General features: G+C 51.0%; 14 protein-coding genes across 14 annotated transcripts; 6 read left to right on the top strand and 8 right to left on the bottom strand.

Moving 5' to 3' along the window:
• Positions 1 to 399: 399 nt before the first annotated feature.
• Positions 400 to 999, bottom strand: M438DRAFT_351236 (uncharacterized protein; the record flags this gene model as incomplete). The annotated part of the gene is made up of 1 exon (XM_029906697.1): positions 400 to 999. The coding sequence occupies one exon, from the start codon at positions 997 to 999 to the stop codon at positions 400 to 402; it is 600 nt and encodes a 199-aa protein (XP_029766072.1).
• Positions 1000 to 1313: 314 nt separating this feature from the next.
• On the top strand, positions 1314 to 1877 carry M438DRAFT_341606 (ubiquinol-cytochrome C reductase; the record flags this gene model as incomplete). Its single annotated transcript, XM_029904540.1, has 4 exons — positions 1314 to 1333; positions 1393 to 1458; positions 1518 to 1566; positions 1629 to 1877. Coding segments are annotated over 4 exons (186 nt in total), but the record flags the coding sequence as incomplete, so codon positions are not given.
• A 492-nt stretch (positions 1878 to 2369) lies between these two features.
• M438DRAFT_341604 (NAD(P)-binding protein) lies at positions 2370 to 3643 on the top strand. The gene is made up of 2 exons (XM_029904539.1): positions 2370 to 2679; positions 2732 to 3643. The coding sequence occupies exons 1-2, from the start codon at positions 2415 to 2417 to the stop codon at positions 3541 to 3543; spliced, it is 1077 nt and encodes a 358-aa protein (XP_029766070.1). The 5' UTR covers positions 2370 to 2414; the 3' UTR covers positions 3544 to 3643.
• Positions 3644 to 4482: 839 nt separating this feature from the next.
• On the top strand, positions 4483 to 6394 carry M438DRAFT_370945 (DWNN-domain-containing protein; the record flags this gene model as incomplete). Its single annotated transcript, XM_029908225.1, has 2 exons — positions 4483 to 4654; positions 4707 to 6394. The coding sequence occupies 2 exons, from the start codon at positions 4483 to 4485 to the stop codon at positions 6392 to 6394; spliced, it is 1860 nt and encodes a 619-aa protein (XP_029766069.1).
• An 816-nt stretch (positions 6395 to 7210) lies between these two features.
• On the top strand, positions 7211 to 8178 carry M438DRAFT_351232 (uncharacterized protein; the record flags this gene model as incomplete). The annotated part of the gene is made up of 3 exons (XM_029906696.1): positions 7211 to 7370; positions 7425 to 7914; positions 7968 to 8178. The coding sequence occupies 3 exons, from the start codon at positions 7211 to 7213 to the stop codon at positions 8176 to 8178; spliced, it is 861 nt and encodes a 286-aa protein (XP_029766068.1).
• An 818-nt stretch (positions 8179 to 8996) lies between these two features.
• On the bottom strand, positions 8997 to 9913 carry M438DRAFT_341601 (uncharacterized protein). The gene has a single exon (XM_029904538.1). The coding sequence runs from the start codon at positions 9538 to 9540 to the stop codon at positions 9076 to 9078; it is 465 nt and encodes a 154-aa protein (XP_029766067.1). The 5' UTR covers positions 9541 to 9913; the 3' UTR covers positions 8997 to 9075.
• On the bottom strand, positions 9596 to 10246 carry M438DRAFT_330847 (uncharacterized protein; the record flags this gene model as incomplete). Its single annotated transcript, XM_029903357.1, has 1 exon — positions 9596 to 10246. The coding sequence occupies one exon, from the start codon at positions 10244 to 10246 to the stop codon at positions 9596 to 9598; it is 651 nt and encodes a 216-aa protein (XP_029766066.1).
• A 492-nt stretch (positions 10247 to 10738) lies between these two features.
• On the bottom strand, positions 10739 to 12177 carry M438DRAFT_15915 (uncharacterized protein). The gene is made up of 2 exons (XM_029899033.1): positions 11996 to 12177; positions 10739 to 11947 (listed from the first exon to the last, which is right to left on the bottom strand). The coding sequence occupies exon 2, from the start codon at positions 11926 to 11928 to the stop codon at positions 10822 to 10824; it is 1107 nt and encodes a 368-aa protein (XP_029766065.1). The 5' UTR covers positions 11929 to 11947; positions 11996 to 12177; the 3' UTR covers positions 10739 to 10821.
• M438DRAFT_341600 (Diaminopimelate epimerase-like protein) lies at positions 11890 to 13417 on the bottom strand. The gene is made up of 2 exons (XM_029904537.1): positions 11996 to 13417; positions 11890 to 11947 (listed from the first exon to the last, which is right to left on the bottom strand). Exon 1 carries the CDS (start codon positions 13288 to 13290, stop codon positions 12379 to 12381), a length of 912 nt encoding a protein of 303 aa, XP_029766064.1. The 5' UTR covers positions 13291 to 13417; the 3' UTR covers positions 11890 to 11947; positions 11996 to 12378.
• Positions 13418 to 13933: 516 nt separating this feature from the next.
• M438DRAFT_15851 (uncharacterized protein) lies at positions 13934 to 14466 on the bottom strand. Its single transcript, XM_029899028.1, has one exon. It carries the CDS (start codon positions 14288 to 14290, stop codon positions 13976 to 13978), a length of 315 nt encoding a protein of 104 aa, XP_029766063.1. The 5' UTR covers positions 14291 to 14466; the 3' UTR covers positions 13934 to 13975.
• M438DRAFT_341598 (uncharacterized protein) lies at positions 14149 to 16502 on the bottom strand. Its single transcript, XM_029904536.1, has one exon. The coding sequence runs from the start codon at positions 16089 to 16091 to the stop codon at positions 14643 to 14645; it is 1449 nt and encodes a 482-aa protein (XP_029766062.1). The 5' UTR covers positions 16092 to 16502; the 3' UTR covers positions 14149 to 14642.
• Positions 16503 to 17361: 859 nt separating this feature from the next.
• Positions 17362 to 18154, top strand: M438DRAFT_341597 (uncharacterized protein). The gene has a single exon (XM_029904535.1). The coding sequence runs from the start codon at positions 17398 to 17400 to the stop codon at positions 18007 to 18009; it is 612 nt and encodes a 203-aa protein (XP_029766061.1). The 5' UTR covers positions 17362 to 17397; the 3' UTR covers positions 18010 to 18154.
• Positions 18155 to 20730: 2576 nt separating this feature from the next.
• M438DRAFT_370941 (sphingomyelinase family protein) lies at positions 20731 to 22110 on the bottom strand (the record flags this gene model as incomplete). The annotated part of the gene is made up of 1 exon (XM_029908224.1): positions 20731 to 22110. One exon carries the CDS (start codon positions 22108 to 22110, stop codon positions 20731 to 20733), a length of 1380 nt encoding a protein of 459 aa, XP_029766060.1.
• A 495-nt stretch (positions 22111 to 22605) lies between these two features.
• Positions 22606 to 23688, top strand: M438DRAFT_370940 (WD40 repeat protein; the record flags this gene model as incomplete). Its single annotated transcript, XM_029908223.1, has 4 exons — positions 22606 to 22681; positions 22738 to 22901; positions 22955 to 23187; positions 23244 to 23688. The coding sequence occupies 4 exons, from the start codon at positions 22606 to 22608 to the stop codon at positions 23686 to 23688; spliced, it is 918 nt and encodes a 305-aa protein (XP_029766059.1).
• Positions 23689 to 23739: the final 51 nt, after the last annotated feature.

Raw genomic sequence — 23739 nt, 5'->3', positions numbered from 1 at the left:
GAGAAGATTCACGCAGCGCTGGAACAGCGCGCATTGTACGGCATCTCCAAGACCAAACTGGTAGTCATACCTTCTGGACACGGCTGCAGTGAGTTTCCAAGTTCCAGGCAAACAGATGAGGCTTCTGACAAGGATGTAGACCTATCCGGGTCTTACAAGATTGCTGAATATGACGAAAAGCCCATCGCGATCGAGCTGACTGGAGAGGTCAACAGCGTGGAGTTTTGGTCACAAACGCAAGCAGTTGACGAACTGCGTCGACAGGTCGCTTCGAGAATTGGCGGCGGAAGAGGCAGTATGCTGCATGTTATGGTAGATGAGGTGCACGTACGGTATGAGACACCTTTCGGGGAATACGATACGATGAGCGTCATGGCGATAATAGTAGATATGGTTTAATCATGATTCGGCATGTGTCGATTTCTTGTCTCCATTGGAATCAAAGCCCAGGTTCTCAAGTTGTCGAACGAGCTCATTGATCTTGATAACTTTTTGGAATTGTTCGGGAAGCAGAGAGTCACCCTTTTCTTTCTTGTCTTGAAGGTCGCGTGCCTGACGGAGCTTTTTGGCCAATTTCTTAGCCTCCTTCGTCTTCTCGGCCTCGGGGTCAATAGGCTCCTGTTTGACAGGTTCCACGGGAGCCGCAGGTTCTTTCACTGACGAAACTGAGGCAGCGGATTCATCTCTGCTGGGAGCGGAAGCGGCAGCCTTCTTCCTGGCCTCTCTCCGTTTTGCATTCTTATTGGCATTGGCAGAAGGGGCGTCGGCTGGGGCAGAGGCAGTATCAGCGCCTGGAACACCACCCTTGGTGCGATTCTTGTATGCTTCGGCAGTACGGTTCTTGTAGAGCTCGACATCTTCCGGAGGGCGATAACCAGGGCGTACGCGGATTTCTTTTCTTACGGAACCATCTGGTCGTACGGAGGATGGGATGTGTCGCTCGCCGGATGCTGAGGTGGTTATGCCGGCGCGGGACACGTTTGTTGGTTCAGTAGGCATCTTGACGCCAGTGGAGTCGAGTCTGCTCAAGAGAGTACACGAATGGAGGAGTCGTGACTAGACAGATACTCGAGGGCTCGAGTTGATATGGAAACCGCGTCGGAGCAAGCAGAAAGACGCCAAGAGGTCCGAGCTTTGCTGACCATGTCGAAGTTGGCACGGTCTCGTTCGGCGGCGGCTTCCCTCGTCGTCGTCGCAGTCGCAGATTCACCACCTTACACGTCCAGTCTCACTCGTCCACTCTTCACAATGGCCCCTTCCGTAAGACCATTGCTCATGCGCTCCTCGTTGTCTGCTGCTAACCCCGATCGCAGGCTCTCCAGGGTGTTTACAAGTCAGTCTTCGATGCACGACCTCGGCCATTCTCGACCACTCTCTGACTCTTCCCAACAGCACCATCTTCCGCAAGAACTACGTCTTCCTCAGCGTCGTCTTTGTCAGCGCTTTCGGCATGGAGATGTACGCAATCACCCCAATCCACTATACAATCCACCGGCCTTGTTCTAACTCTGTCGCAGCGCCTTCGACAACGCCTCCAACAGCGTCTGGAACACCGTCAACAAGGGCGTATGTCAACCTCATTTCTCCTACGCCAATCGCCGTCGCTCATCTGCTGACCAAACATTCAGCGCCAATGGAAGGACCTCAAGCACAAGTACATGGAGTCCGACGACGAGTAGACGCTTCCTTTCGCCTGTTTTCTCGACCGCCATTAGACTCGTTTTGTCCTTTCATGTATCATATCTGAAAAATCCTCAAGCGCTCTTCGTCCTTTTCAATTTCGACCACTCGCATCCGCACCTTCATGAAGGCTTCTCTAAGACCCTACCGCAAAACCATCACGTTGCAATTCATGCAGACCTTGTCCACCAGCGAATGGTTTACACCTTGCAATTATACCATAGCTGAAAGGCTCGGTTGCCTTGTGTAGCAGGAGAAGCTGTGTTCATGTATGCCTTGCAAGGATTCTTTCAACGCAGTAGCTGCGCTTGTTCAATTTACTCTGCTGTTTCACTCGATACGAGTGAAATCAGGGGATCGCTGTTTTTGCATGTGCTGTTTACAGAGGAGAGAACGAGCGAGACATCCGCTGAGTTGGCCAAATACACGCATGGGAAACCCTCTTTGGATCAAGGATACCCTGGGAACATTTGCGAGAAACTTTCGAAATGATCGTAGGTGGATAGGTGTACTAACTCATGATTTCCACTTTGCTCTGTATATCATTGACTTGACACGCGATAGAGGTTATGAGGCCTTGAGATGCTATGCAGGTAATGACATGCACTGACAGCCGATGATGATGTCACTTTGACCAGACGGCTATCTGTCTGGATGTTCGTACACATCTTTCCCTATTGAACTTCTCGACACATACAAAAACTTAAAGCTTACTGAAGAGTCACCGTGTAGCCATGCCTTCCTGGGAGAATACGCCTAGCGGCAAGATGATTGCTGCAGTATTGTCATCACCAGGCGCGGATCGACCATCGAAATGCTTCACGATGGATAGGAACTACCCAAAGCCTACGCTTCCATCACAGAATTGGGTCTTGGTCAAGGTCAAGGCTGCTGGATTGAACCGTGCGGAGCTCCGTGGCCGAAACGGCGACAAGCCGGCACCACCAGAGTTCGGAATGTTCGTCGACGAGTTTCATCCTGATCCTCCAAAAATCCTCGGTGCGTTACTCTATGATGTGTCTTTAAGTGGCCAAGCTAAATTGCAGTATAGGCGAGGAGTTTGTAGGAACAATCGAGGAAGCAGGATCTGATACCAAGTTCAGCAAAGGAGAGCTATGCACTGGATTCATCTATGGAGGAGGCAAGGCTTTTGATGGAGCATATGCCGAATATGTCATTTGTCCAGCTGAACGTTGCTTCAGGCTGCCACAGACTTCGCTCTCATGGGAGACGTTAGGAGCCATCACAATGTCTATGTGGACAGCATACGGGTCGCTATTCGAGGCAGGCCAACTTACTAAAGGTGCGACCCTCCTCGTACACGGAGCGACGAGCAGCGTGGGTGTGTGGGCCATTCTTCTGGCCAAAGATCGAGGATGCACCGTCATTGCTACAACCCGCAAGCAGGAGAAGGCTGAAAAGCTCAGGTCGGTCGGAGCCGACCACGTCCTTCTGGAACACGAGCTCAACGAGCAATTGAAGAAGCTGGCCCCGAAAGGCGTGGATTGCTTGCTAGAGTTGGTGGGACCTGACACCATCCAATCTTTGGCCCTGCCAAATCTCGCGAAACACGGATCTGTCGTGGTGACTGGTGTCTTGACCAAGCAATGGGCCATGAAAGAGTTCACACCTGCTCTGATCCCACCTACCAGGAAGATGACTTTTTATAGCTTGGAACCTGGACAGGAAGAAGCCGAGGGCGTAGAGAAGGTTGTGGGAGAAATTGTTAAGAAGGTAGAATCTGGAACGTTCAAACCAGAGATGTTCCTCGACAAGACGTTCCCTCTGGAAAATGTTGGAGAAGCACATCAATACATGGAGGACAACAAGGCAATTGGAAAGGTAGTTGTGACCATTCCTTGAGCACAAATAGACTAGGCCTGTCAGACAAAACGTAAAATATTCTATACAAGAATAGCTTCAGTTGCTTGTAGACATTGAGACAAAGAGCTGAACATGAAACCACATGCTGAATTCATTGCATCACATTAAGTCGAGACATGTGGAGATCCCGCCGGTATCTTTCTCGTTGCTCTTTCCTTCGCCGACTTCAGTCTGTGATATCGGTAATATCATCTTGACTGACAGCCTGCTTGCTCAAAGTGAGTAGGTAGCGAGAAGTAGGTACTTGAGTGAGTGTGCTTGTCCGCTTTCGGAAAGAGCCGGGAAAGTTCTTCCGAAGCCGGCGGCTGACTAAGAGTGAAGGAAGGTCTCAGACTCTTGGCCTCAGCTGGACTTCGCCCTCAAGACATCCTTCCCTTGTCTTCCATCAACACCGCGACACATTCACCGACACTCATCCACCACGGCCGCCGCACTCGTCTCGAACAATCACACAATACGCTCACAGACACATATCCCCGTGCGCGCCCGTCGACAAGTGCCAGCAACGCGCCGTCGTCGCCTAGTGAGTCAGCCGCGCAAGATCTTCACACGAGCAAGTGGAAGTGTTTGAGGAGTTGGTCTGAGAGGAGGGACAAGACTGCGACTGTGCATGTTGCATATCCACATACAAAACCTTTGCCCTGAAGTCTTCACATCACCAATACACTTTTCCCCCTTTACTCAGAGATCTTGTACCCCAACTCTATTCCAATAGTGTTTAGCGTCTTGAAGACGTCCTAAACCTGAAAAAAAGTCAAGAAGAAGCATTTTACCATAGTCGGAAATCGCACGAGGCAAAATCTCAATAAGACCTATTGTCCTTCTTTGACAATCTGAGCCTGGAATCCATCTGGTTTCTCTCTTCTCGGCTGTACTTCTGCCTCTAACTTTTACTCGTCCCTTGCGGTAATCCTAACCATGTCTTCTTCCGTTTTCTTCAGGTTCAAAAACCAGAAGGATGTGCAGAGAGTGACCTTTGATGGCACTGGAATCTCCGTCTTTGAGCTCAAGAGAGACATAATCAACATGAGCAGACTCGGCGATGGCACTGACTTCGACTTCAACATCTACAACCTCGACACCAACGAAGGTAAGTCATGGACTGACATGGTCTTCGTGTACAACTAACTAATTCCGACCAGAGTACAACGATGACACATCTATCATCTCCCGTGGAACCACTGTTCTTGCCAGACGCCTACCTGCTACCAAGCCCGGCGCTGGTAGGGCCGCGCGCTATGTCTCCGGCAAGATGCCCGTCATGGCAAAGAATCAACACCGAATCGAACCCTCTAAGTTTGCAGCCGCATCCAGAACACCCATGGCTAACGGCGCCGCTCAAGACCCGAACTCGAACATGACCGAAGAAGAGAAGATCGCGGCCATGTTCCAAGCCGGAGGTGCTGCCTGGGAACAACAACAGCAAGAGATGGCCAATCAGAAGGCTGTCCACCGCCCTGGCGGCTTCAACAAGATGGCGAACGTCCCTGACAAGCCTCTTCCTCCAGGCTACACCTGCCACCGCTGTGGTGAGAAGGGTCACTGGATTCAAGCATGCCCCACCAACAACGACCCCGCCTTCGAGAACCGTCCCAAGTTCAGACGCACAACTGGTATCCCGCGCTCCTTCCTTAAGGTCGTCGAGAAGCCCACTGCATTGTCAAGCGATGGAACCGTCGACATCTCCCAGCTGCCTGCCGGTGTCATGTACACGGCTACTGGAGAGTGGGTTGTTGCAAGGCCAGACGAGGCTGCATGGGAGCAGTTCCAGGCCAAGGCCAAGGCAGCAGCCGACAAGGCCGAAGCTGCCAACACAGGAAGTCAGGAATTGAGCGAGAGAGGCTTGGAATGTCCTATTGACAAACGCATGTTCGTCGATCCAATGAAAACACCTTGCTGTGGGAAGACATATTGCCGTGACTGTATCGAGAATGCTCTTCTTGAAAATGACTTTGTCTGCCCCGGTTGCTCTTCGGACAACACACTAGTTGACAACCTCATCCCTGATGAAGAAGCCGTAACCAAGATCAAAGTCTACGAAGAGGACAAGGCAAAGATGAAGCTGGAGAAGGAAAAGGAGAAGTCTGCTACACCACCACCTACGGAGCAGCAATCTACCAAGGAAGCTGCTACCGCAACCGACAGAAAGTCAAACTCACCAAAGCCAGCATCTGCAAACGGAGAAAAGTCCGCTACCTCGACCCCACAATTGGCTGCCGCTACAGAATCCAAGAAGCGTCCCGCCGAAGAAGAGCTGGAGAACTCTAGAATCCCCACAGGTCCTGCCGCTATGCGCAAGCAGAACAATGCATCTCAACCTCCGGCTCAAGGAAGTTTCGACCAGAACAACTTCATCCAGTCCATGAATGCTCTTGCCAACCAGCAGGGCATGCAAGGCATGGGCAACTTCAATCCAGCCATGAGCATGGGCTTCCCTGGTATGATGGGAATGCCGATGAACATGATGGGCATGCCAAACCCGATGATGATGAACGGCGGATGGGGAGGTATGGGATACATGAACAACGGCATGAACGGCATGGGCTTCCCTCAGCAACAACAGCAGCAACGTGGAGGAAACATGTATGGCGGAGGCTACAACAACCAAATGATGGGCCAGAACGGCGGCTACGGACAAGGACAAGGACAACAATGGCAAGGCAACCAGAACTGGAACAACGCAACCAGCAACAACCAGCAGCAACAGCAACAACAGCAGCAGCCGCAGGGAGAAGGCGATGATGGCGCATACATCCGCCGTCCAGTCAACCCGCATCGTCACCAAGCACGCAACCGCAGACAGCGATCAGTCGACTATCGCGAGATGTGAGGTGTACAACTTTCTTCTGTTCTTTATTTTTCTTTTGGATGCCAGACATTTTCAGCTGGATCCATGCATTTCATTATCAAGCGTTGGCGTTGGTGGCATTATCAGAGGCTTCAATTGCCTTGATCACTACTGGGATCACTATTGAGAGGAGGAATTGGGACATTCGGTAGGAAAGCTGCGGGCACATTCTCTATCGATAATGGATACCAACTATCCATTTGTAAATACAAAGTCATGAAGGCATGTCAAAAAAAAAAAACACTGTGCCTGTCCATTACTCCGTACAACACCTTTGTGGATTAAAAGTTGAAATTCTCTTGTGAGGCATGTGAGACTATTCTTTGATGTCATTGCGAATTTGATGGTGTGACACGAATCTTGCGGTCAAGCGGAGTCAGGCTTCAGAGTTCAGACCTAAGCAAAGTCGAGGGTGCGTTCCACAAGCATCACAAGGACAGTCGAAGGTCTCTCGGAAGTCTTAGGTGACGAGTGAAGTAAAACGTAAAGACGGTAGCCGTTAGACAAGACTATCCTGTCATCAATAGAGTTCGGGATGGGATAAAGAATGAGACATCACGTGAGCGGGGCACAGGGCAGTCGTGACTTCTCGAAGAGTCCGACGACGATTCATAAATCCTGTACAAGCCCTGCGCATCCTCCTTCGCTCCAACCGCAACCAAACCACTCCATAAACCTTCACCACCGCTCTCGCCCTCGCTCTCGCAACTCTTCGCAAGACTCTACGTCTCACGCACTCGTCTCCGACAACCCTTTCGAACCGTCCAGCCCCGTACGCAATCGTGGCATACTCTTTCAATGGCGAATTATTCCAATCAACACCGTAATAGTAGTAGTAATTACTACCAGGCGACCAAGGAAGTCGCCGCCCGCTCGAACATCCAGGCCAGCGCCTACACCGTCGATGCCGTCGACATGGCCCTGAAGGGCTTCCACTACTCTACCTGCGGGGCAGGCGGTACGTACTAATTCTAATTCACTCTTATTGGTGAAAGACGCACTGGCTGACAAGTGTTGGCACTACAGGAGCGGGGTGGTGGGTTTGAGGTGAGCACGGGAATACCGTCACCGCCGCCGTCTCCGCGCGCGACGCCCGCCAACAGGGCCTCGTCGTCGCCCCAGCGCCCGGGTCTCAAGGCTCGCTCGCGCAGCGGAGGCGCCGCATACACCATCACGGAAGAATGTGAGAGACTCTTCTGCGAGACACTGGACACCGTTTTTCTTGGTGAGGGAAACACCGTCGCTCAGGACTCGCTTGTGATGGGTATGCGTTACAACAACAAGATGAACACCGACAGAAGTGCCCCGCTGCCTTCTCCTTCGCCCTCGGCCGACAGCGCCATCGACATGGCTGGTCCTACCAGCTCTGTGCGCGAGTGGGTTGAGATTTGGGAGTATGCTGCTGGCTTGCGCTTCCGCGGTTTCGTCTCCGACAAGAATGGACTTAGCACCCTATTCGTCTTTTTCGACAAGTCCGTCATTGGACCTGACCTCAAGAACGGGTACGTCTCTTCCCACTGTCATCACACTTAACACACACTAATCAGATATTCAGCCTCATGTGCCTTCTGGAACTGGCAGGTAACGATGACCTTGGCTGCTCCAACCTCGTCGTCTGTCTTGATCGCTCTGCCGATCAAGAAGACCTCAAAGACTTGACTCGCGACCTCGGCTGGGTCGGCTTCGAGCTTACTACCCTGGCCCGCTGGTCAAAAGAAGCCCACTGTACCAGTGACAAGTGGATCTTCCTCGACATGGAAGTCTAAATCACAGGCTTTCGTCCAATGCAATGAAGCATTGACAGGTTGATCTTCTTTTGCGTTTCGTGATACTGCCCTCGATTGCTCATGGCGTTTTCTTCCGGTCCTGATGGTTCCTTCCACTTGATCATGGTCTTTTGCAAGTTTGGTCTGCTTTTCTCTGCTTAATGCTGCACTGCACTGCGTATTTTGCACTTTTCCTTTTGCTCTTCTTCTTTTACCTAGTCTTCCCAAGTGTACAACAAGACTCGATATTCCCTACTTCTCGAGCCCCCCTCAATTCGCTTTTGCCTAGAACACGACTCCCTCGTGTGTGAAATGTTCTTCCCTTCTGTACCTTCGACGACCTACCGGTCCTCGAGCGCCTTTTATCGTGAATTCGATCCGTCTGCTGGAATTGGCCCGCTCGCTTTTGATAGCATTCAGTATTGGTGTGAGGATGATACCGGCTCAACACAGCCCAGATGAACGATATGAGAAGAACTTCTCAAATCTCGTGAAACCGCATAGCATTCTCGCACATCGATCTAGAAAAAGTTCGTCGTCGCCCTGCCCTGAGCTTGAGGTTACACTTTTGGCGAATCATCCTCAAGCGGAACATGGGAGACTTCTGAATGACATCGCAGTACATGAGATGTTGTTGGGAGATACATTGGCAGTTTGGTAAGTATATGATGCATGATGTCTGATTGAGTGTCTGGTTCTGAACTAATCCTAAATTCAGGTGCCCTGGGCTCCTTCCTCGTCTATTCCTAGGTTTCTACCTACTGCAAGGCCAAGATTTTGCTGACTGTGGCGATATTCAGAGTGAGATGATTCGCCGAGCTCTCGATGAGTGTTGCTGAACTTCTGGCACATGTTGTGTATCGCTGCAGTTGTGTCTTCAGTACCCATTGTTCATCTCTATGCTCTTCGACACATGTCATTGGCAATCTTTTGTACCGCTTCGCATAGGTTTTGCAACCCATCGTGGGTGAGAACCATGTGCCCGCTCTGTCCGCAGGTCTTCCACAGCTCATCTACCGCAACCTCGGCAGCAGCAAAGTTCTCAGCACTCATTTTCATGCCTTTTGAAGGCCTATCGTTTGCAACTTCGCCGGAGGAAGATTCACCAGGGTCATCGTCGTCAATTTCGGATTCGTCAGAGGAGAAATCGTCAGACACAATCTGCTTTGACCACCGAGCAAGTGAAACGGGTGGCGCGAGAGTCCGGTCATGGCAGACCAGGCGATCGGGGAATCTGTATATGCAGCCTCTGAGCGGTTTCTTGTACGTTGTTCGCTTTGTGCAAGTGAACCAATGCTTTGAGTTTCTGAGTCCGAGATCAATCTTGACATGATCTATCGGATGTTCTCTGCAGCACTGCATGATCAATGTGATATGGCGGATGTCGTTGATGTGATTGCTGATGGCATGGGCGTTTTCAAGTATTGATAGCCAGCGTTTGGTTCCTCGCCGCGCATTCGAGGTCTGGAGTCTTGCTGCATTCTAGCGGGGAACGATTGATGTGGTAGAAGATGGGTGTAGCCTCCAAGTGAATCTGTCGACACGTCTGCAACAGCGGAGACTTGATCATATTTCGACGCATCTGTCGCTCGCCATGGTAAGCACATTGGTGTTCGGCCATGTCCTTGAGCAAACCTGAATGATAGATCTTGAGACGAACATCCTTGGGCAGATCCAAAAACCGGAATCGAAGTTCGGCGTCTGCCTTCTGCAAAGCACCGGCGTATGTCTTTCGGTTGCTCAACTTGGGCAAGCGAATTTGGCGCTGCTGAAGACATTGAGCAAGATCTGACCTGGAAAAGGCGATGTATGGGCCGAAGTTGTCGTCGACGAGAAGCTGGTACAACTCGCTGCAGGCGTTTCGGAGCCAGTCAAGATCTGAAAACTCGTTATCCTCAAACTCATCATCAAAGTCCTTGTCGTAAGCCGAATACGCACATGACGAGATCGACGGTCGACGTTTGCACTCTTTGATTCGAGCTTCCAAATAGCTAACAAGCGTCTTGATCCTGGTTTCCTTTGGGTTGTGAGGCTGGAGGCCGCGCTTGACGCGATGTTTGCGGGTCATGACTATAGAGAAGATGAATGTCAGTGTCAATCTATTGCTGGATACTCGAACTCCAAGACTGGGATAGTTACCTTTGTTCGGTGTCGATGGCAGTGTGAAAGTGCGGATGATCAACTGGTTAGTCTAGCCAACAAAGATAAAGAGGAAACCACGTGTGAGCTTGGAGAACTCCCAGGGGAACAAATTCGGAAGTTGCACGTGAAATGGTCGAGTGAGCGTGACTTCCACAAGTGAAGGCAGCTATGTTACACCAAATCGCCATTTTCTGCTATGCTCCCGCTTGTCAGCAGAGTTGGTCTACCATCATGAAAATGTAGGATGATTTTCATTCCAGTGTGATTGTCCAGAGAAAGCTCGTACATATGCTGCTCTCGCTGGACTCTCATCCGATTATGAAAAGCATTGTCCATTTTGACAGTCGATTAGCGAGGTGCGGTGGGAGGCTGGAGTACGATTGAAGTTGTATAGAACTGTGGCAAGGCATTATTGTTTCATACTTCTGTACATCTCTCGCTATTCGTGTGTCCTTTATCATCTACTCTGCCTTCTTTTCTGTTCTGTCCTTGTCCTCCATTTCAAGCGTTCAGGTTTTTGACAACTTTTACAGCCTCAAGGGCAAGATCTGAGAGTGCGGCGACTGTGAGCCTCAGCTTTCCACCACCACCGCATGTCTCCCAAAGCTTTTCGATTGCCTCGTTCGCGATTCTTATGCTTGCATTCACAGTCTCAGGGCTTGCCGAGAGCGAATCTTCTCTGACGCTCTGTGACAAGATCGGGCGAGACTCTCCGTTCACGAAGTACTTGCAGCTGCAGATGTGCTTGTTTTTAGAAATTTTACGAACGATCCATTTGCGAGGGTCCCGGCAGTGTAGATCAATGTCGATGACGAACCGCTTTTTGTGACGAGGGCGGAACGCTACGAGCGTCACATAGCGGAGATTCTCAAGGTTCTCGGTGCCGACATGGTCTAGCATCCATTGTAGGTATTCTGGATCGAAGCGAAGCACTTCGTCCTTTTGGTAGCAGAGGAAGAAACGGTTGATCCTGTAGAATATGGCTGAGCCTTCTTGACGGATCTGGCGACAGGTCTGCAGCAGAGCTGGCTTAACCATCTCGCTGTAAACCATATCACCGGGTCGGCTTGGTTCTTCCGTGTCGAACTGGAGGGCCATGTTGTATATCATGTAGCGGAGCTCCATGGGCAAGTCCATGAAGCGGAAAGTGTGAGCCTTGTCTTTTCTCATCAAAGCTTTGACGTAGTTCGCCTTGACGTACGGGCGAGGGATGGTGATTCCACGCTGCCTGAGGCAAGCCTTGAGGTCGTCGTTATTCCAGGTGAGATAGGGGTGACGTGTGAGGCTGTCTTTACGCAAAAGCTTGTACAGCTTCTTGCACGCTCTCTTGTGACGAGTGATCTCCTCTTCCGAGGGGGTGTCTTTCGATGGCTTTCCCCAAGTGATTTTGACAATGGTCTTGTCATCAAGCTCACGAACGTCATAGTCCTTGTAGAGGCAATGACAGATCGATCGTCTGCTCTCGCACTCCTTAACACGTGCGCGAATGTAACTGCCCAGCTCGGAGAGACTCGATTTATCGGTCTTGCAAGGCTTGACAAAAAGACCAATTGGGCGTTCGGGTGGCATGGCTCCGGGTCGAGAGGCGGCCTGACCATTGGGTGCCATGGCGACGTGGAGGATATATCTAATGGGTGTAAGCGAACAGAAGATTGAAAGACTGGGTCTTCTCTACCTTGCTCCTGAGATAATTGTGTAATCAGATGGTAAGAACGAATCGCGCAGTGATCGTGTCTTTAGGGGTGGAACACTTAAGGATCTGGTCGCCGCGTTGTATTGGCAGTTTTGTTGGTAGTTGTTCCTGTGTTGGGTTCAAATATAGATGGAAATTGCTGCGTGGGCCCTAGTCGACACACAACGAACGATGTGCGTCTGGGGCTGCGTTCGCTTTCTGCTATCTCACTTGTCGTTGCGTCAACTTTTGATTGGTCGTGGCTTGATATCGAGCATCGAGACGAGGCTAGTCTAAAGGAGGTGTGACGGTCGTTGATCGTTTGTTGACTAGCATGTATTGGTCGACCCAACTCGTATGAAGCTCGACCATTTCAACACTTCCACCTACTCGTAGAAGATCTTGCCTTCCATGACACTGACTGATCTTCCAGATAGCACGACAGTCTGGATCTGACCACCCTTTACCTCGACCTCCACACCAATGTCACTGGGTCTTCCCATCTCAACAGCCTGCAGGATCTCATACTTGACCTTTCCGTCCTTGACGCCCTCCTTCAGCACCAAATATGCTGCAAGACCGCAGCATGCAGATCCGGTCGCTGGGTCCTCGAAGCTGCCCTCAATCATTCTGGTTCTCAATCTCTTAACGCCATCGCCCTGGTCTGGCATATGGACGTAAAACTTGCTGAAGCACGGTCCGACGTTCCAGTCCTGGTCAAGAGAGAAGTCGAGTTCTGTGCCAGGCAGGGTGACAGCCGCCAACTCCTCCAGGCTCTTGAGCTCGACGACGGCAAAGTTCATGCCTTTAACGGGGCTTACGACATCGAGCTTTAAGTCGCCAGACTGGTAGAAGGACTTGAGTCCAGACTGCCATTCCAGCATGCGGGAAGAAGACAAGTCGGTCGAAGAGTGAACATGAGTGTTGTGAGGGATGGAAGCCTTCGCTACACCATCCACGTAGTCGAGTTCGATGACGCCGGCCTTGACGTTGAACTTGCCCTTAGTCTTGCCAGCCTGTCCGAGCATTTGGCAGCAAGTTCCAATGGTGGGATGGCCTGCAAAAGGCAGCTCGGTCTTGACAGTGAAGATATCGACCTGCCATTCCGGAACCTCACTGCCTTCGTTCGAGCAAGGGTGAACAAAAGTCGTTTCCGAGTAGTTAAACTCGACGGCGATGGTCTGCTTTTGCTCCTGAGTGAGAGTCACACCGGATGGTATCTTGCAGACCGCCAATGGATTACCAGCGAACTTCTTCGTGGTGAAGACATCAAGGGTAGTGTATTGCAAGCTCGCCATTTTGATATGAACTGACGCTGGCTGTCTAAGATGAACGCTCTTGTGGGTGGGTAGTGAGCTGCTGGGAGGGTATGAAGATGTGCGGCCACGAAGTAGAGAAGATCCCGATGCTTCTTGCTATAGGAGAGCAATGCTTGTACTTGGAGAAGGCAAGAAGCAAAGGCAGCTGTGTTTCTCAAGCTCTTATGTAGGAAGTTGGTTTGGATGTTGATACTGTGACTCGAAAGCAAGCTGACTCACCGAACGCAGTCTGGAGATCGCTCAACCGTAGGGCGCAGGATAAACGTTCCTCCGACCATTCCACTTGCATTGTCCTCGAAAGGACTCGAGGACTCGAGTTTGTCACACCAGCTGAACGACAATAGCCGGAAGCTCAACTGTGGCGATTCTTGCACAACACTACAGGGCTGCAAGGTACGATGCCGTGCTGTCGGATGCTGTTGACAGCATTGAAATCTACAGGCATATACACTTCGGAGTTACGAAGCACCGGGTATCTGCGATATCGGATCAGAAGTAACACCAGGGTTGTACCGGCAGCAACATGTTCTCAAGCATCTTCTATCCACAACAGCTGTCCGTCGAACCTACTGACTCTATGACTTCTCGGAGATCGTACCGGGTCGACAGATACTCAACGACATAGGATCTACATATCTAAAACTAGCTCACCGTTGAAGGGTGGCTAATTTAGAGGTGGAAGACGCTTGACAGAGCTGGAGACGGACATGTAACCAAGACCCCTGAGCGAGTCATTGCTAGGAGAAAGACCGACACACGAAACGATAGTCATGCAAACAGGGACAATCACCTGAGACTTAGAAGAGGGATGTTCAAGGAAGAGCTTGCGCAGCGAGTTTTGGAGATATGTACATTTCTGTACTTGTATTTGCAGAAAAGAGTTATGGATCATTTCATTTCCCCAATTCATCAATCCATGTGTATCAGACAGGAGGCGTGACATCGCCGGCCACAACCTCAAAAAGAGAAGAGACGCCATTTTTGGACTCCGTCTTTCCACATACCGGAATCACTTTTTGGTTTTCCTTTTCCTTCCAAAAATGCTAGCCTCCCATTTTTCCCGATCCCTTTTCATATCTCGAGAACGCCTTGACAAGGATGATGAGAAGAAAGAAAGAAAGAAACGTGATGCATAGTCATCAACAAGTAGTCGACGACATGTGTGCCTTTTTCAAAATGTAGGCATCGGTCGCAAGAATTTGTACAACGGCAAAGGGGTATAATTCGGAACAAAGGAAACATTGGTCGCAGATGCTGGCGGTTGAGGTCATAAAGGTCGTTACTGTAGGACATGGTTTTGTGTTTGTTGTGTGCGATAGAGACAGCCGACTTCAAGGTTTTTGTTGCTTGGCGGCATTGGCCTCGTAGATGAGACGTTGTCTCTTCATCTCATCGGCGTCGAAGTGAGGGACATCGCTGCGGTGACCACTGCTGGCCAAGGAGGTTGAACTTGAGTTGGCAGAACGCAGGCCGCCGAGGTTGCTGAAGCTGCGAATCTTGCGCAGGCTCTTGGAGGATCTGTCGGGTGCAGGTGCCTCGACATCGGGGAAGGAAGGAGTGGGGGTAGGGTTGGATGGCTTGATCATCTCGTCGACATCGGTCCTAGGGAATCCTAGCTTCATCTCACGAGCGAACTTCATCAGGCCTGATGATCTAAGGATACCAGAGGATGACTTGCGGCGCATCTCACTGGCAGGCACATCTTCCGAGAAGGAGCTTTTGCTGCTCTTGCTGCTGCTAGAAGAAGGGCGGCGTTGTTCGGCTTCGGGGAAGCTGATGCCAGAGTCGACCTTACGACCCTTACGCTTGGTTTCGGCCGAGTCGGGGACGGTGTTTGCGTCAGTATAAAGAATCTCCTGGCATTCGGAGATCAGGCTGTTGGCGACCTGCAAATACATGTCGAGGGTGTTGCGAGTTGAGGCCCAACCGTTCTCGTCAGTAGGCCTCTTGCCTTGTTGAATGAGGTTGACCAGAACCGAGGGACCACTCTTCTCGACAGCTTGGATATACTTGAAGAAAGTGTCGCGTTGCTTCTTCAGGATGCCAGGGGTGAGCTTGGAGGTAGGCTGGGTGGAGACGATGGGAGGGTAGAGGGTGTTGAGCATGGCGACACAGTTGTGCTTGTTGAAAGGAGTCAATGAGAGCTCGTTGATGAGCACCCATCGGCGAAGGGCGACGTAGAGTTGTGTGTAGAGGGCCTCAATCTTACGCTCCTTCTCTTCGAGTGTACGGAACCATGAAAGCACGCCAGGGAAGCGTCTGGAAAGCTCCTCCTCCGCAGCACCGATAGTATCGCGGTTGATGCCCAGACACTCGAGTGCGGCAGCGACTTCCCTGCGTCTTCTGGTCTCAAGGTCCTTGAGGTAGTCGAGGCCGGTCAATGCTTGAGGGAAGTCGACAAAGCGGAGGTCGGCGGAGAAGGCCTTGCGCAGAAAGGCGGTGATGAAAGACGGCGGTAGTGAAGTTGGTTGCGATGGAAGGTTGGCCATTTGTGCCATGAGGTTGGTGGTGAGAGATTCGGCAGCCGTGTCATTGCGGAAAGGGAAGTTTGGCGACGTTGGCGAATCGCTGGCACGCGAGTCGATTGAGTTCTCGCGTGTGCGAGAGTGGGAAAATGAGTGTCCAGCACGTGTTGCGGGTGTGGAGTTGATGGTGTACATAGTGCGCAGAGGCAGCTCGTACGAGGCTGGGTTATTGAGGATGTGCTCCAGGATAAGTGCATAAGCGTGGTGATCCGCAGAGTTGGCACGCGAGTGCGACGCGTTTTCCATAGTGTCCATGTTAGAGAAGGGTAGTACTCGACTGAGCGGTGAGAGGCGAGATGTTTCTGCTTTGTATGTCGTTGTGAGGGGATAAAGTGTTGCTATGTCATCGGACAGGAAAGCACCAAACGGTTTTCCGACAGAGAGACACGACGGTTTGTCTGAAGCCGAGACGAAACGTCCAAGCAAACGCTCCTTCTTACTTGCCAAGTCTCAGACCTGGACTCGAGTGGTATTTGAAGAGGTTGAAGGCTGGTTGGTTATGTTTCGAAAGGGAGTTGGCACGGCCAATGGGTAAAGACTGAATGTTTGAAAGAGTGTTTGGCTATGTATCCAGCACGCGACAGAAAAAGGGAAACAGCGTGGAAGCTTTGTTTGCAAACTGCAGGAAGGAACAAACGGGGTTCTCGATGTCGTCGAGGTAGGAGATGGCCAGTGTTTTGATGGCTTTCTGCAGGCGTCGAGTACTCGCTACTCGTACTCTTTATTATTATTCACAGTCATCACACAGCATGGGGCATGGGGAGGCAGGGCCCATCTCGCTCTGCAAATCGAACCAAAGCTTCCTGGGACCGAACGCTTTGTGCACCACTCGGTACGCGCTGATCTCTCAAATTGGCCCGGCTTATGGAGCCTCGAGGTCCACAGACACCACGCTCCGCCATGCTTGATGGTCCCCTGTTCCGTATCGTGCATATCAGGTGCCTGTTCCTGTCCAGGTCATGGCGCCACGGCGCCGCTAACGTAGGACCACTCTTGCCGCTTGTTGCCTTCTGCAAGCCATCAGCCAAAATCCCCAGCGCTTTTCTGACTCTCTTGTCAGTCTCTCAAACTGACTTGTTCCATCATGCAGGTTTCCGTTAGACCGTTGCTGACCCTAAACCTTCTTTCCATCGAGCTTCAACGGCACCCGGAAGCTGAGCAGAATGTTTATCCAAATGTGCCGTCCTGTTTCAACACAATCTTGCTCTCCCAATTCCAACTTGATGTTTCTTGTGGAGTGATCGATTCAACACTTGCCGATTGTACCCCAGGGCCTTACGTGCTCAAGCCGATCTGGGTCCTCGTGGATCTTTACGAACCAAGAAACATCAATACTCGGCGACTTCGGGCGAGCTCAACTGAACACTCTGGAGTCCATGCCGAGTGCACGGTTCTCACGCCCACATGCACCCTACTCCGCTGCAGCGAACGGGAAAGCGAGCCGGGCGAGTTGGCTTTGTTGGTGTCACTCTGAGATCCACCGGCTTATGCTTGTACACAGAGGTGCGAAGATGCATTACTAGTTACAGGCAAGATCAGAGCAGGACAGGTGTCAGTGAGTATGGACTCGCAATCTCATATTATCCCCTACTCGGACTGCGGTACTCAACTGCCACGTCCAACCAGGCATCGTACTGAAACCTCTGATCTGATAAGGCATCCTACGTGCCTAGGGTTCACAATGCAATGGCAGGACAACCATCGTCGTCTCAATCTCGGACGAGAATCCCACACAAAAAGGCGAGAAGCATTGAACCTTCTTCTTTTGTCCCAACTCCCAAGCCCTCGATCGATACACAAAAGGTACTCGGTCGACGTGTCCTGCTTGCCTGACGAGATTGATTCTCCATGCCACTACAGTAGCCAACCAGACAAGCAGCAATTTACGGGCGCGGACTGGGCCACGACAGCCGACAAGCGCCTTCCGCCCCAGAGCTCTGGGAAGACCATCCTCAAGAAGCCAGCGACACGCCAACAAGCAGCAGATGTTTCGTTTTTTCCACCCGCAGAAAAGCATCATCAACAGCAGACATGCACGTCCGTGGTGTTACACGTCAGGCAATATTGGAAATGCAGTAGGAGAGTTTCCCCGAGTCCCAACGCTGCTCGGCCTATTGAACACCTACAGCAAGCAAATAGGTCCGCGGTTTGCTGTTTCTGTTGCATCGAGTGAAGATCCCCATCTTTCCGTTCACGGTTCAAGGAAAAGTGTTGGTTCTGTACTTTCGTCTGTCTTGCCGCGTCGTGCCTCTATTTTGCTCGTTTACTCCCGTGCTGGGGCGGCTGCGCCGTAACAAGTTTCCGCACTTGTTGGCAAATGTTCGGTTGATGGTGGCTTGTTGCGGCAGCGGGACAGTGATTGAGAGTTTCCCTCCACAAACAAGGGAAAGGAACGCCATGAGGGGTGACAGAGCGGTCTTTGACAAACGCCTTCAAAAGAGAAGAGGGTCTTGATCCTTCTCGCCAGGCTCATGGCGTTTTATGTGATTGTCTAGACTGCCGAACGTGCAGAGATACGCCCGTAGACACGATTCCACAGATGAAGTGTTAGAACACACACGTAAACCAATGGTAGAAGGCGGAGCTGAGTGGAGGCTCAATGTCGTTCAACACATGCAACCCCGTTATCGAGGGCTCATGCTGAGCGACCCATGCGAACCCGTTTCTGCTCACACATCGTAGAAGAACCGTTTTATGCAAGATCCAAGTACCTTGTCCTCACAGCGCATGCCGAATAGAGACAGAAAGCAAGGGCAAGATCTTGATAAATACAGCTGAACCTGTTCAACCTCATGCAGCGTCACAGAAAGACTTCCAATAGTTTTGGAGTGAGCGAAAATATTGAGGAACCATATTTACCACCCATGTACACGATCAGCTTTTCGATCTTCAGGCACGTCAGAGGCCCTATGTCACACTACTCGAGTCTGTTGCTTTGTGCGACTCCCAATCACCTGGATAAGCCTATCCTCGTACAAAAAGTCATTTTGTACACTTTTCCGTACCTGCATTTGCTCGCGCACCACCCATGTCAATAATTCCAGGTCCCCTTCGACGAGCAATCTGTTTTACTTTGCACCATCGTCAGCCATTTTCGTCTCTTGTTATCCGGAGGATCTCATGATTCGCACGACCGACTAAACATTGACACGCCGTCTCTGCCCGAGACTGCGGCACAGGGAAACGACGGCGTCGACTTTTTTTTTTGACGAACGACTCATCGACCACCGACCGCTGTCACGATTGACGACGATGAACGACGTCCCTTTGCTCCGGGGAACCTAGATAAAGTGCCCTCTCATTTTTACCTGCCTCCGATATCCTGACACGGGTTTCAATATACTACATCTCCATCAATGTCTCAGGTTCTCTCTCTCTGCCCCCAGGCAACCCTTCTTTTGGCCTATCTACAACAACTCCATCATCTAGTCCCAATAAATTAATCTAAAAGGACCAGGAGAGTCATGGTCTTTGGGGCAGTGAGATCGGGGAGAAGGATGTGTTTGCGGGATTTTTCCTTCCCTCCTCTTGCTTGCGTATGCACGTCAAGGAGAAAACACGAAGCACCTAACAAAAAAGCTCGGAGACGGAGCGCCCGTGGGCAGAGAGCAGAGCAAGGAGCACCGTGAATCAATTTAATAAATTGCTCTGCGTCGATCCACCAAAGGGTAGGGTAGTAGTGGCATGGCAATAATGCGTGCTCTCTCTCGCTCGAAGTACGCCTCTTTTCGCTCCCTTTGCCCTGTTGATATGGGAGCAACGTGTGATAAGTGATAAGATGTGATATGGTGATGTCGGAGGAACGAAGCACGGGTGCTTTGGTTTTCACTTTGACACATGCTTGAGGGCCTTTGCTTTGCTGCTTTGCTCTTCAAACATGCATTGCAGGAGTTTTTTTTGACACACGCCCACCTCACTAGACGCTTTTTGTAGTAGAGTGAAGGTTTTCTCTGCTTGTATGTAAAGGGACTAACTACTGCACATGAACGTTTGACATCTGTCCATTACTTCCAGAACATATAAATAATAATACTATTTATGTCCACGTATAACGAAATTGATACGCCGCACGTCTCGAAAGACTTTATGCTCCATGTGCACCTGCTGTTCTCCACCGAAGCTCTCCACCAAAACTCCACCTTTGTACCGAACTTCCTCGAACGGCCCCCAAGCCTTTTTCGCCAGACAGCGGGTCCAGCAGCTTACCTACTCGGAGTCGACGGCAACAAGAATAAAGTTGTTAGAGAAAATGCAAACTCCATACCTTAAGCGATGAGATGATAAAATTCTACGCGAGAAAGCCGTTATGTGTAGTTCGAGAATGAAGCTTCAAGCTTCAGAAGCTCAAACAGACCAGTAAGCAGGCTGCATGTGTGGTGATGATATTCCCGAGTTTTGAGCATGCGATTGACGGTACAGAACGGGGAGGCAGAGGGAAAGGTGCGAGGGACTGGAACACGAGTGGCTTGCGAGAAAAAAATACGGACGGCATGCTCAACAACTTGCGTATCATTTTCATGCAGAGTAATTTCACCCAAACATCTGTTGCTGTGACTTGCATGGAAAGACATGGAAGAAGAGGAAAAATGCAAGACCCAGAAGCAGCGAAGAGGGATCGATGAAACCAGAAGATCAAATCAGATCAGTGTAGGAAAGGAACGAGGCATTTTCTGCCCTCTCTCGCTTCAAGGAAATCCTTCAAGAATTATTATTATTATTTATGCTTTTCGGTGCCTTGCTCCGTCGTGTAAAATAGGCGAACGAACGGGAGAATAGATATATACAGTAAAGCGCCATCGAGAATCGACCATCATCGAGAAAGCGAACAACGAAACCCACAAGACACCATGCCGATGAACCTTAGTAGCTCATCAAGAAGACGATCATCATCATCCTACTTCAACAAAGCCTCTTGAGCGGCAAGAGCCATGTTTCTGGCATTCGTAATCTCCCATTCAAACTCTCGGAGTGCGCGCAACTCGCTTCCTACGAAGAGTCCTCCCATCAAGCCGTCGATGACGCCTGCTGAGAGACCCAATGTGCTTAGCAGCATGAGGAGGAATGCTACGAAGTTGCGTGGTGACCACCAGACTGCTATGAAGCAGCCAATTGCGATGACTATTTCTAAACCGAAGTGGTAAAGACGGTATCTGCGTTGTTTGCGTTCGCGTGCGTCGTACTTGTGCACCATGGCGAGGATCTGGTCGTAGGTTTCTATGGGGAGGAAGGTAGTCGATTGAGGCAATGTGTTTGTAGGATGGTTTGAGCGTGTGAGCGTTGTTTCGACGGAGAAGTGATCGGAGAGGGAGCAGAGCAGTGTTGGATGTCGTTCTGTTGCTCCTACGTTGACGCTGTCGATGCTCCATTGTGATGCTGGGCCTTCTGCGTCGCCGCCGAAGAAGATGTAATCCAGACGCTTGGCTCTGTGATCTGGTTCGGAACCATCGATGTAGGTGTCCTCCTTCTTTTTCAACAGCTTCTTCTTGTCGCCTTTGTTCCAGCGCCATGTGTTGTATCTGTGGTCGCATGTGGTTCCGTGCTCTTTCAGACATTCATCGGATGATGGGACTGGCCTTCCTCTTGCCTTTTCTGCTTCGTTTATTGCAGCTCCAATTGCGGAATCGGGATGCAAGACTCTCCATACGTCCTTGACTGGGGAGTGAGCTTCAATCAAGCGGTGTGCCAGAGACAAAGGGATCATGTTGAAGTCACCCAGACCGAGGACGAGATGGCCTCTCTCAGCGGCACCGCGCATGAGTTTCGCAATCTCCCAGGCTTGTGCAGTACGGTGGCAGATGTAAGAATCGTTCGGTTCGGCTTCGTAAGGGGCGTGTAGGTGTGTGGTGAAGACTTCAACGACGTCTTTCTTTGCAGGTCCAAGACGAATACGCGCACAAGCAACACCCTTTCCGACATACCAATCGCCGCGGAAGAAGGCAGCAGGGCGACCGTTGAGTGGATATCTCACCATGGTGCTCTCTTCAATGGGCCATTTGGACAGGATAGCAAGACCGCCGCCAAAGATGCCGCTCCAATAGAACTTGCCATAGGGCAAAAAGTGCTTTGTCCTTTCACGAATAGCGAGATAATCTTTCTGAGTCCAGCATTCCTGTAGTCCTACAATCTCGGGGGCAGGCGATAGCTTTGCGAGGTGGTTGCCGATCTCGACCAGACGCTCATGACGGTACTTGGAGATGAACTTAAGACCCCAGCAGTTGAGCGTGAGGACGCGTATCGAGCTCGGAAGCTCTGATGTCTGTCGTGTGGACTCCATATTCAATGTTGTACAAAATTGAAGAGAAAGAGCGGAAATTGTCAGGAGTAAATTGCGATTGAGACGTGTCGAATTCTGATGTCATGAATCGGCTTTTTGGACAGGGACAAACATTCGCATGTGAAAGCCAAACTTCGCAATCGTTGTAACTCTGGTCGCATTCTGTCGCATCACTTTTCCTTGAGTCTAAGACATACGACACCGCCACTGCTGCGCACAATGAGCATCGCCGACCAGGTGCAAGACCTGATGGAAGACGTCCTAGGCCCAGAGCGATCGCCAAAGCGAAGACGACTGAGTTCAGACTCACCACAATCATCCGAGGAGAACGACAACAAGCCCGACACGGAGCCCGCGACAGACGCAGAGAATGGATACGCCTTCGAAGACGAGTCGGATGGTGCAGAAAGAGCTCTCGACAGCAATTCACAAACTCCACGCGACCGAGATCAAACAACAGACTCGCGACCCGCCGGTATACATTACAAACCATACATGACTCTGAAAGGTCACAAGAGAGGCGTTGCTGCCGTGAGATTCTCGCCGAATGGCAAATGGATCGCTAGCTGCTGTGAGCCATCCGACACGTACAAGACACACAACGAGCCCAACTGACATGGGTCCCAGCCGCCGACTGCACCATCAAAGTTTGGAATGCGCAAACGGGAACCCTGGTACACACTCTCGAAGGTCACCTTGCCGGCGTCTCCACCATATCATGGGCTCCCGACTCGATTGTGCTCGCATCGGGTTCCGACGACAAATCAATTAGGCTTTGGGATGTCAGGACGGTATGCGACAAACACACCGTGAGGCGCAAGAGCAAGGCTGATTACCGGAACAGGGAAAATGCATGCCGACAGCTTTGACTGGTCACCACAACTACGTATACAGCATCGCCTTCTCGCCGAAAGGCAATATGCTGGTCAGCGGATCCTACGATGAAGCAGTCTTCCTATGGGATGTACGGACGGCAAGAGTCATGAGGTCGCTACCTGCTCATTCCGACCCTGTGTCTGGTGTCGATTTCGTGCGGGATGGTACCTTGGTCGCATCATGCTCAAGCGACGGTTTGATGTAAGTTGTAAATGTGAAGGGTACGAGAAGATTGAAACGGCTGACATGACTACTAGCCGAATATGGGATTCCAACACGGGACAGTGTCTGAAGACGCTGGTTCACGAAGACAACGCACCGGTAACATCAGTACGCTTCTCACCCAACGGTAAATTCGTGCTTGCGGCAACACTCGATTCAAGCGTGCGATTGTGGAAATATGTGGAGGGCCGATGCATCAAGACATATCAAGGACACAAGAACCAGAAATACAGCATCAATGCGTGTTTCGGTACATACGTGAGTGAGCAGGAGGATGGAGAGGAATGGGCGTTTGCCATGTGTGGCGATGAAGAGGGCAAGGCGATGATATGGGATGTCAATACGAAGAAGGTGTTGCAGGTCTTGACAGGGCATCAAGGGGTTGTGCTTGGAGTGGATAGCAACCCAGACAGCTCATTGGTGGCGACTTGTGGGCTGGACGGAAGCATCAGAGTGTGGAAGAACAGCTCCAGCAAGTGAAGGCGACGTTAGGTAGACATTGATGCGAGGCAGGAGTGAAAGATCAAGGGC

The sequence above is a fragment of the Aureobasidium pullulans genome (assembly GCF_000721785.1).
Source record: "Aureobasidium pullulans EXF-150 unplaced genomic scaffold scaffold_1, whole genome shotgun sequence".
Taxonomy (NCBI): Eukaryota; Fungi; Ascomycota; class Dothideomycetes; order Dothideales; family Saccotheciaceae; genus Aureobasidium; species Aureobasidium pullulans.
The sequence above is the reverse complement of the archived record's forward strand: the minus strand, read 5'-3'. Positions and strand labels throughout refer to the sequence as shown.

Coding starts and splice junctions, on each gene's coding strand:
- M438DRAFT_15915 (XM_029899033.1), bottom strand. CDS start 11,928: ATGGCACCCAATGGTCAGGCCGCCTCTCGACCCGGAGCCATGCCACCC.
- M438DRAFT_341597 (XM_029904535.1), top strand. CDS start 17,398: ATGGACTCGCAATCTCATATTATCCCCTACTCGGACTGCGGTACTCAA.
- M438DRAFT_341600 (XM_029904537.1), bottom strand. CDS start 13,290: ATGGCGAGCTTGCAATACACTACCCTTGATGTCTTCACCACGAAGAAG.
- M438DRAFT_341598 (XM_029904536.1), bottom strand. CDS start 16,091: ATGGACACTATGGAAAACGCGTCGCACTCGCGTGCCAACTCTGCGGAT.
- M438DRAFT_15851 (XM_029899028.1), bottom strand. CDS start 14,290: ATGGCGTCTCTTCTCTTTTTGAGGTTGTGGCCGGCGATGTCACGCCTC.
- M438DRAFT_341604 (XM_029904539.1), top strand. CDS start 2,415: ATGCCTTCCTGGGAGAATACGCCTAGCGGCAAGATGATTGCTGCAGTA. Junction 2,680..2,731: donor TGATCCTCCAAAAATCCTCG/GTGCGTTACTCT, acceptor ATTGCAGTATAG/GCGAGGAGTTTGTAGGAACA.
- M438DRAFT_341601 (XM_029904538.1), bottom strand. CDS start 9,540: ATGCAGTGCTGCAGAGAACATCCGATAGATCATGTCAAGATTGATCTC.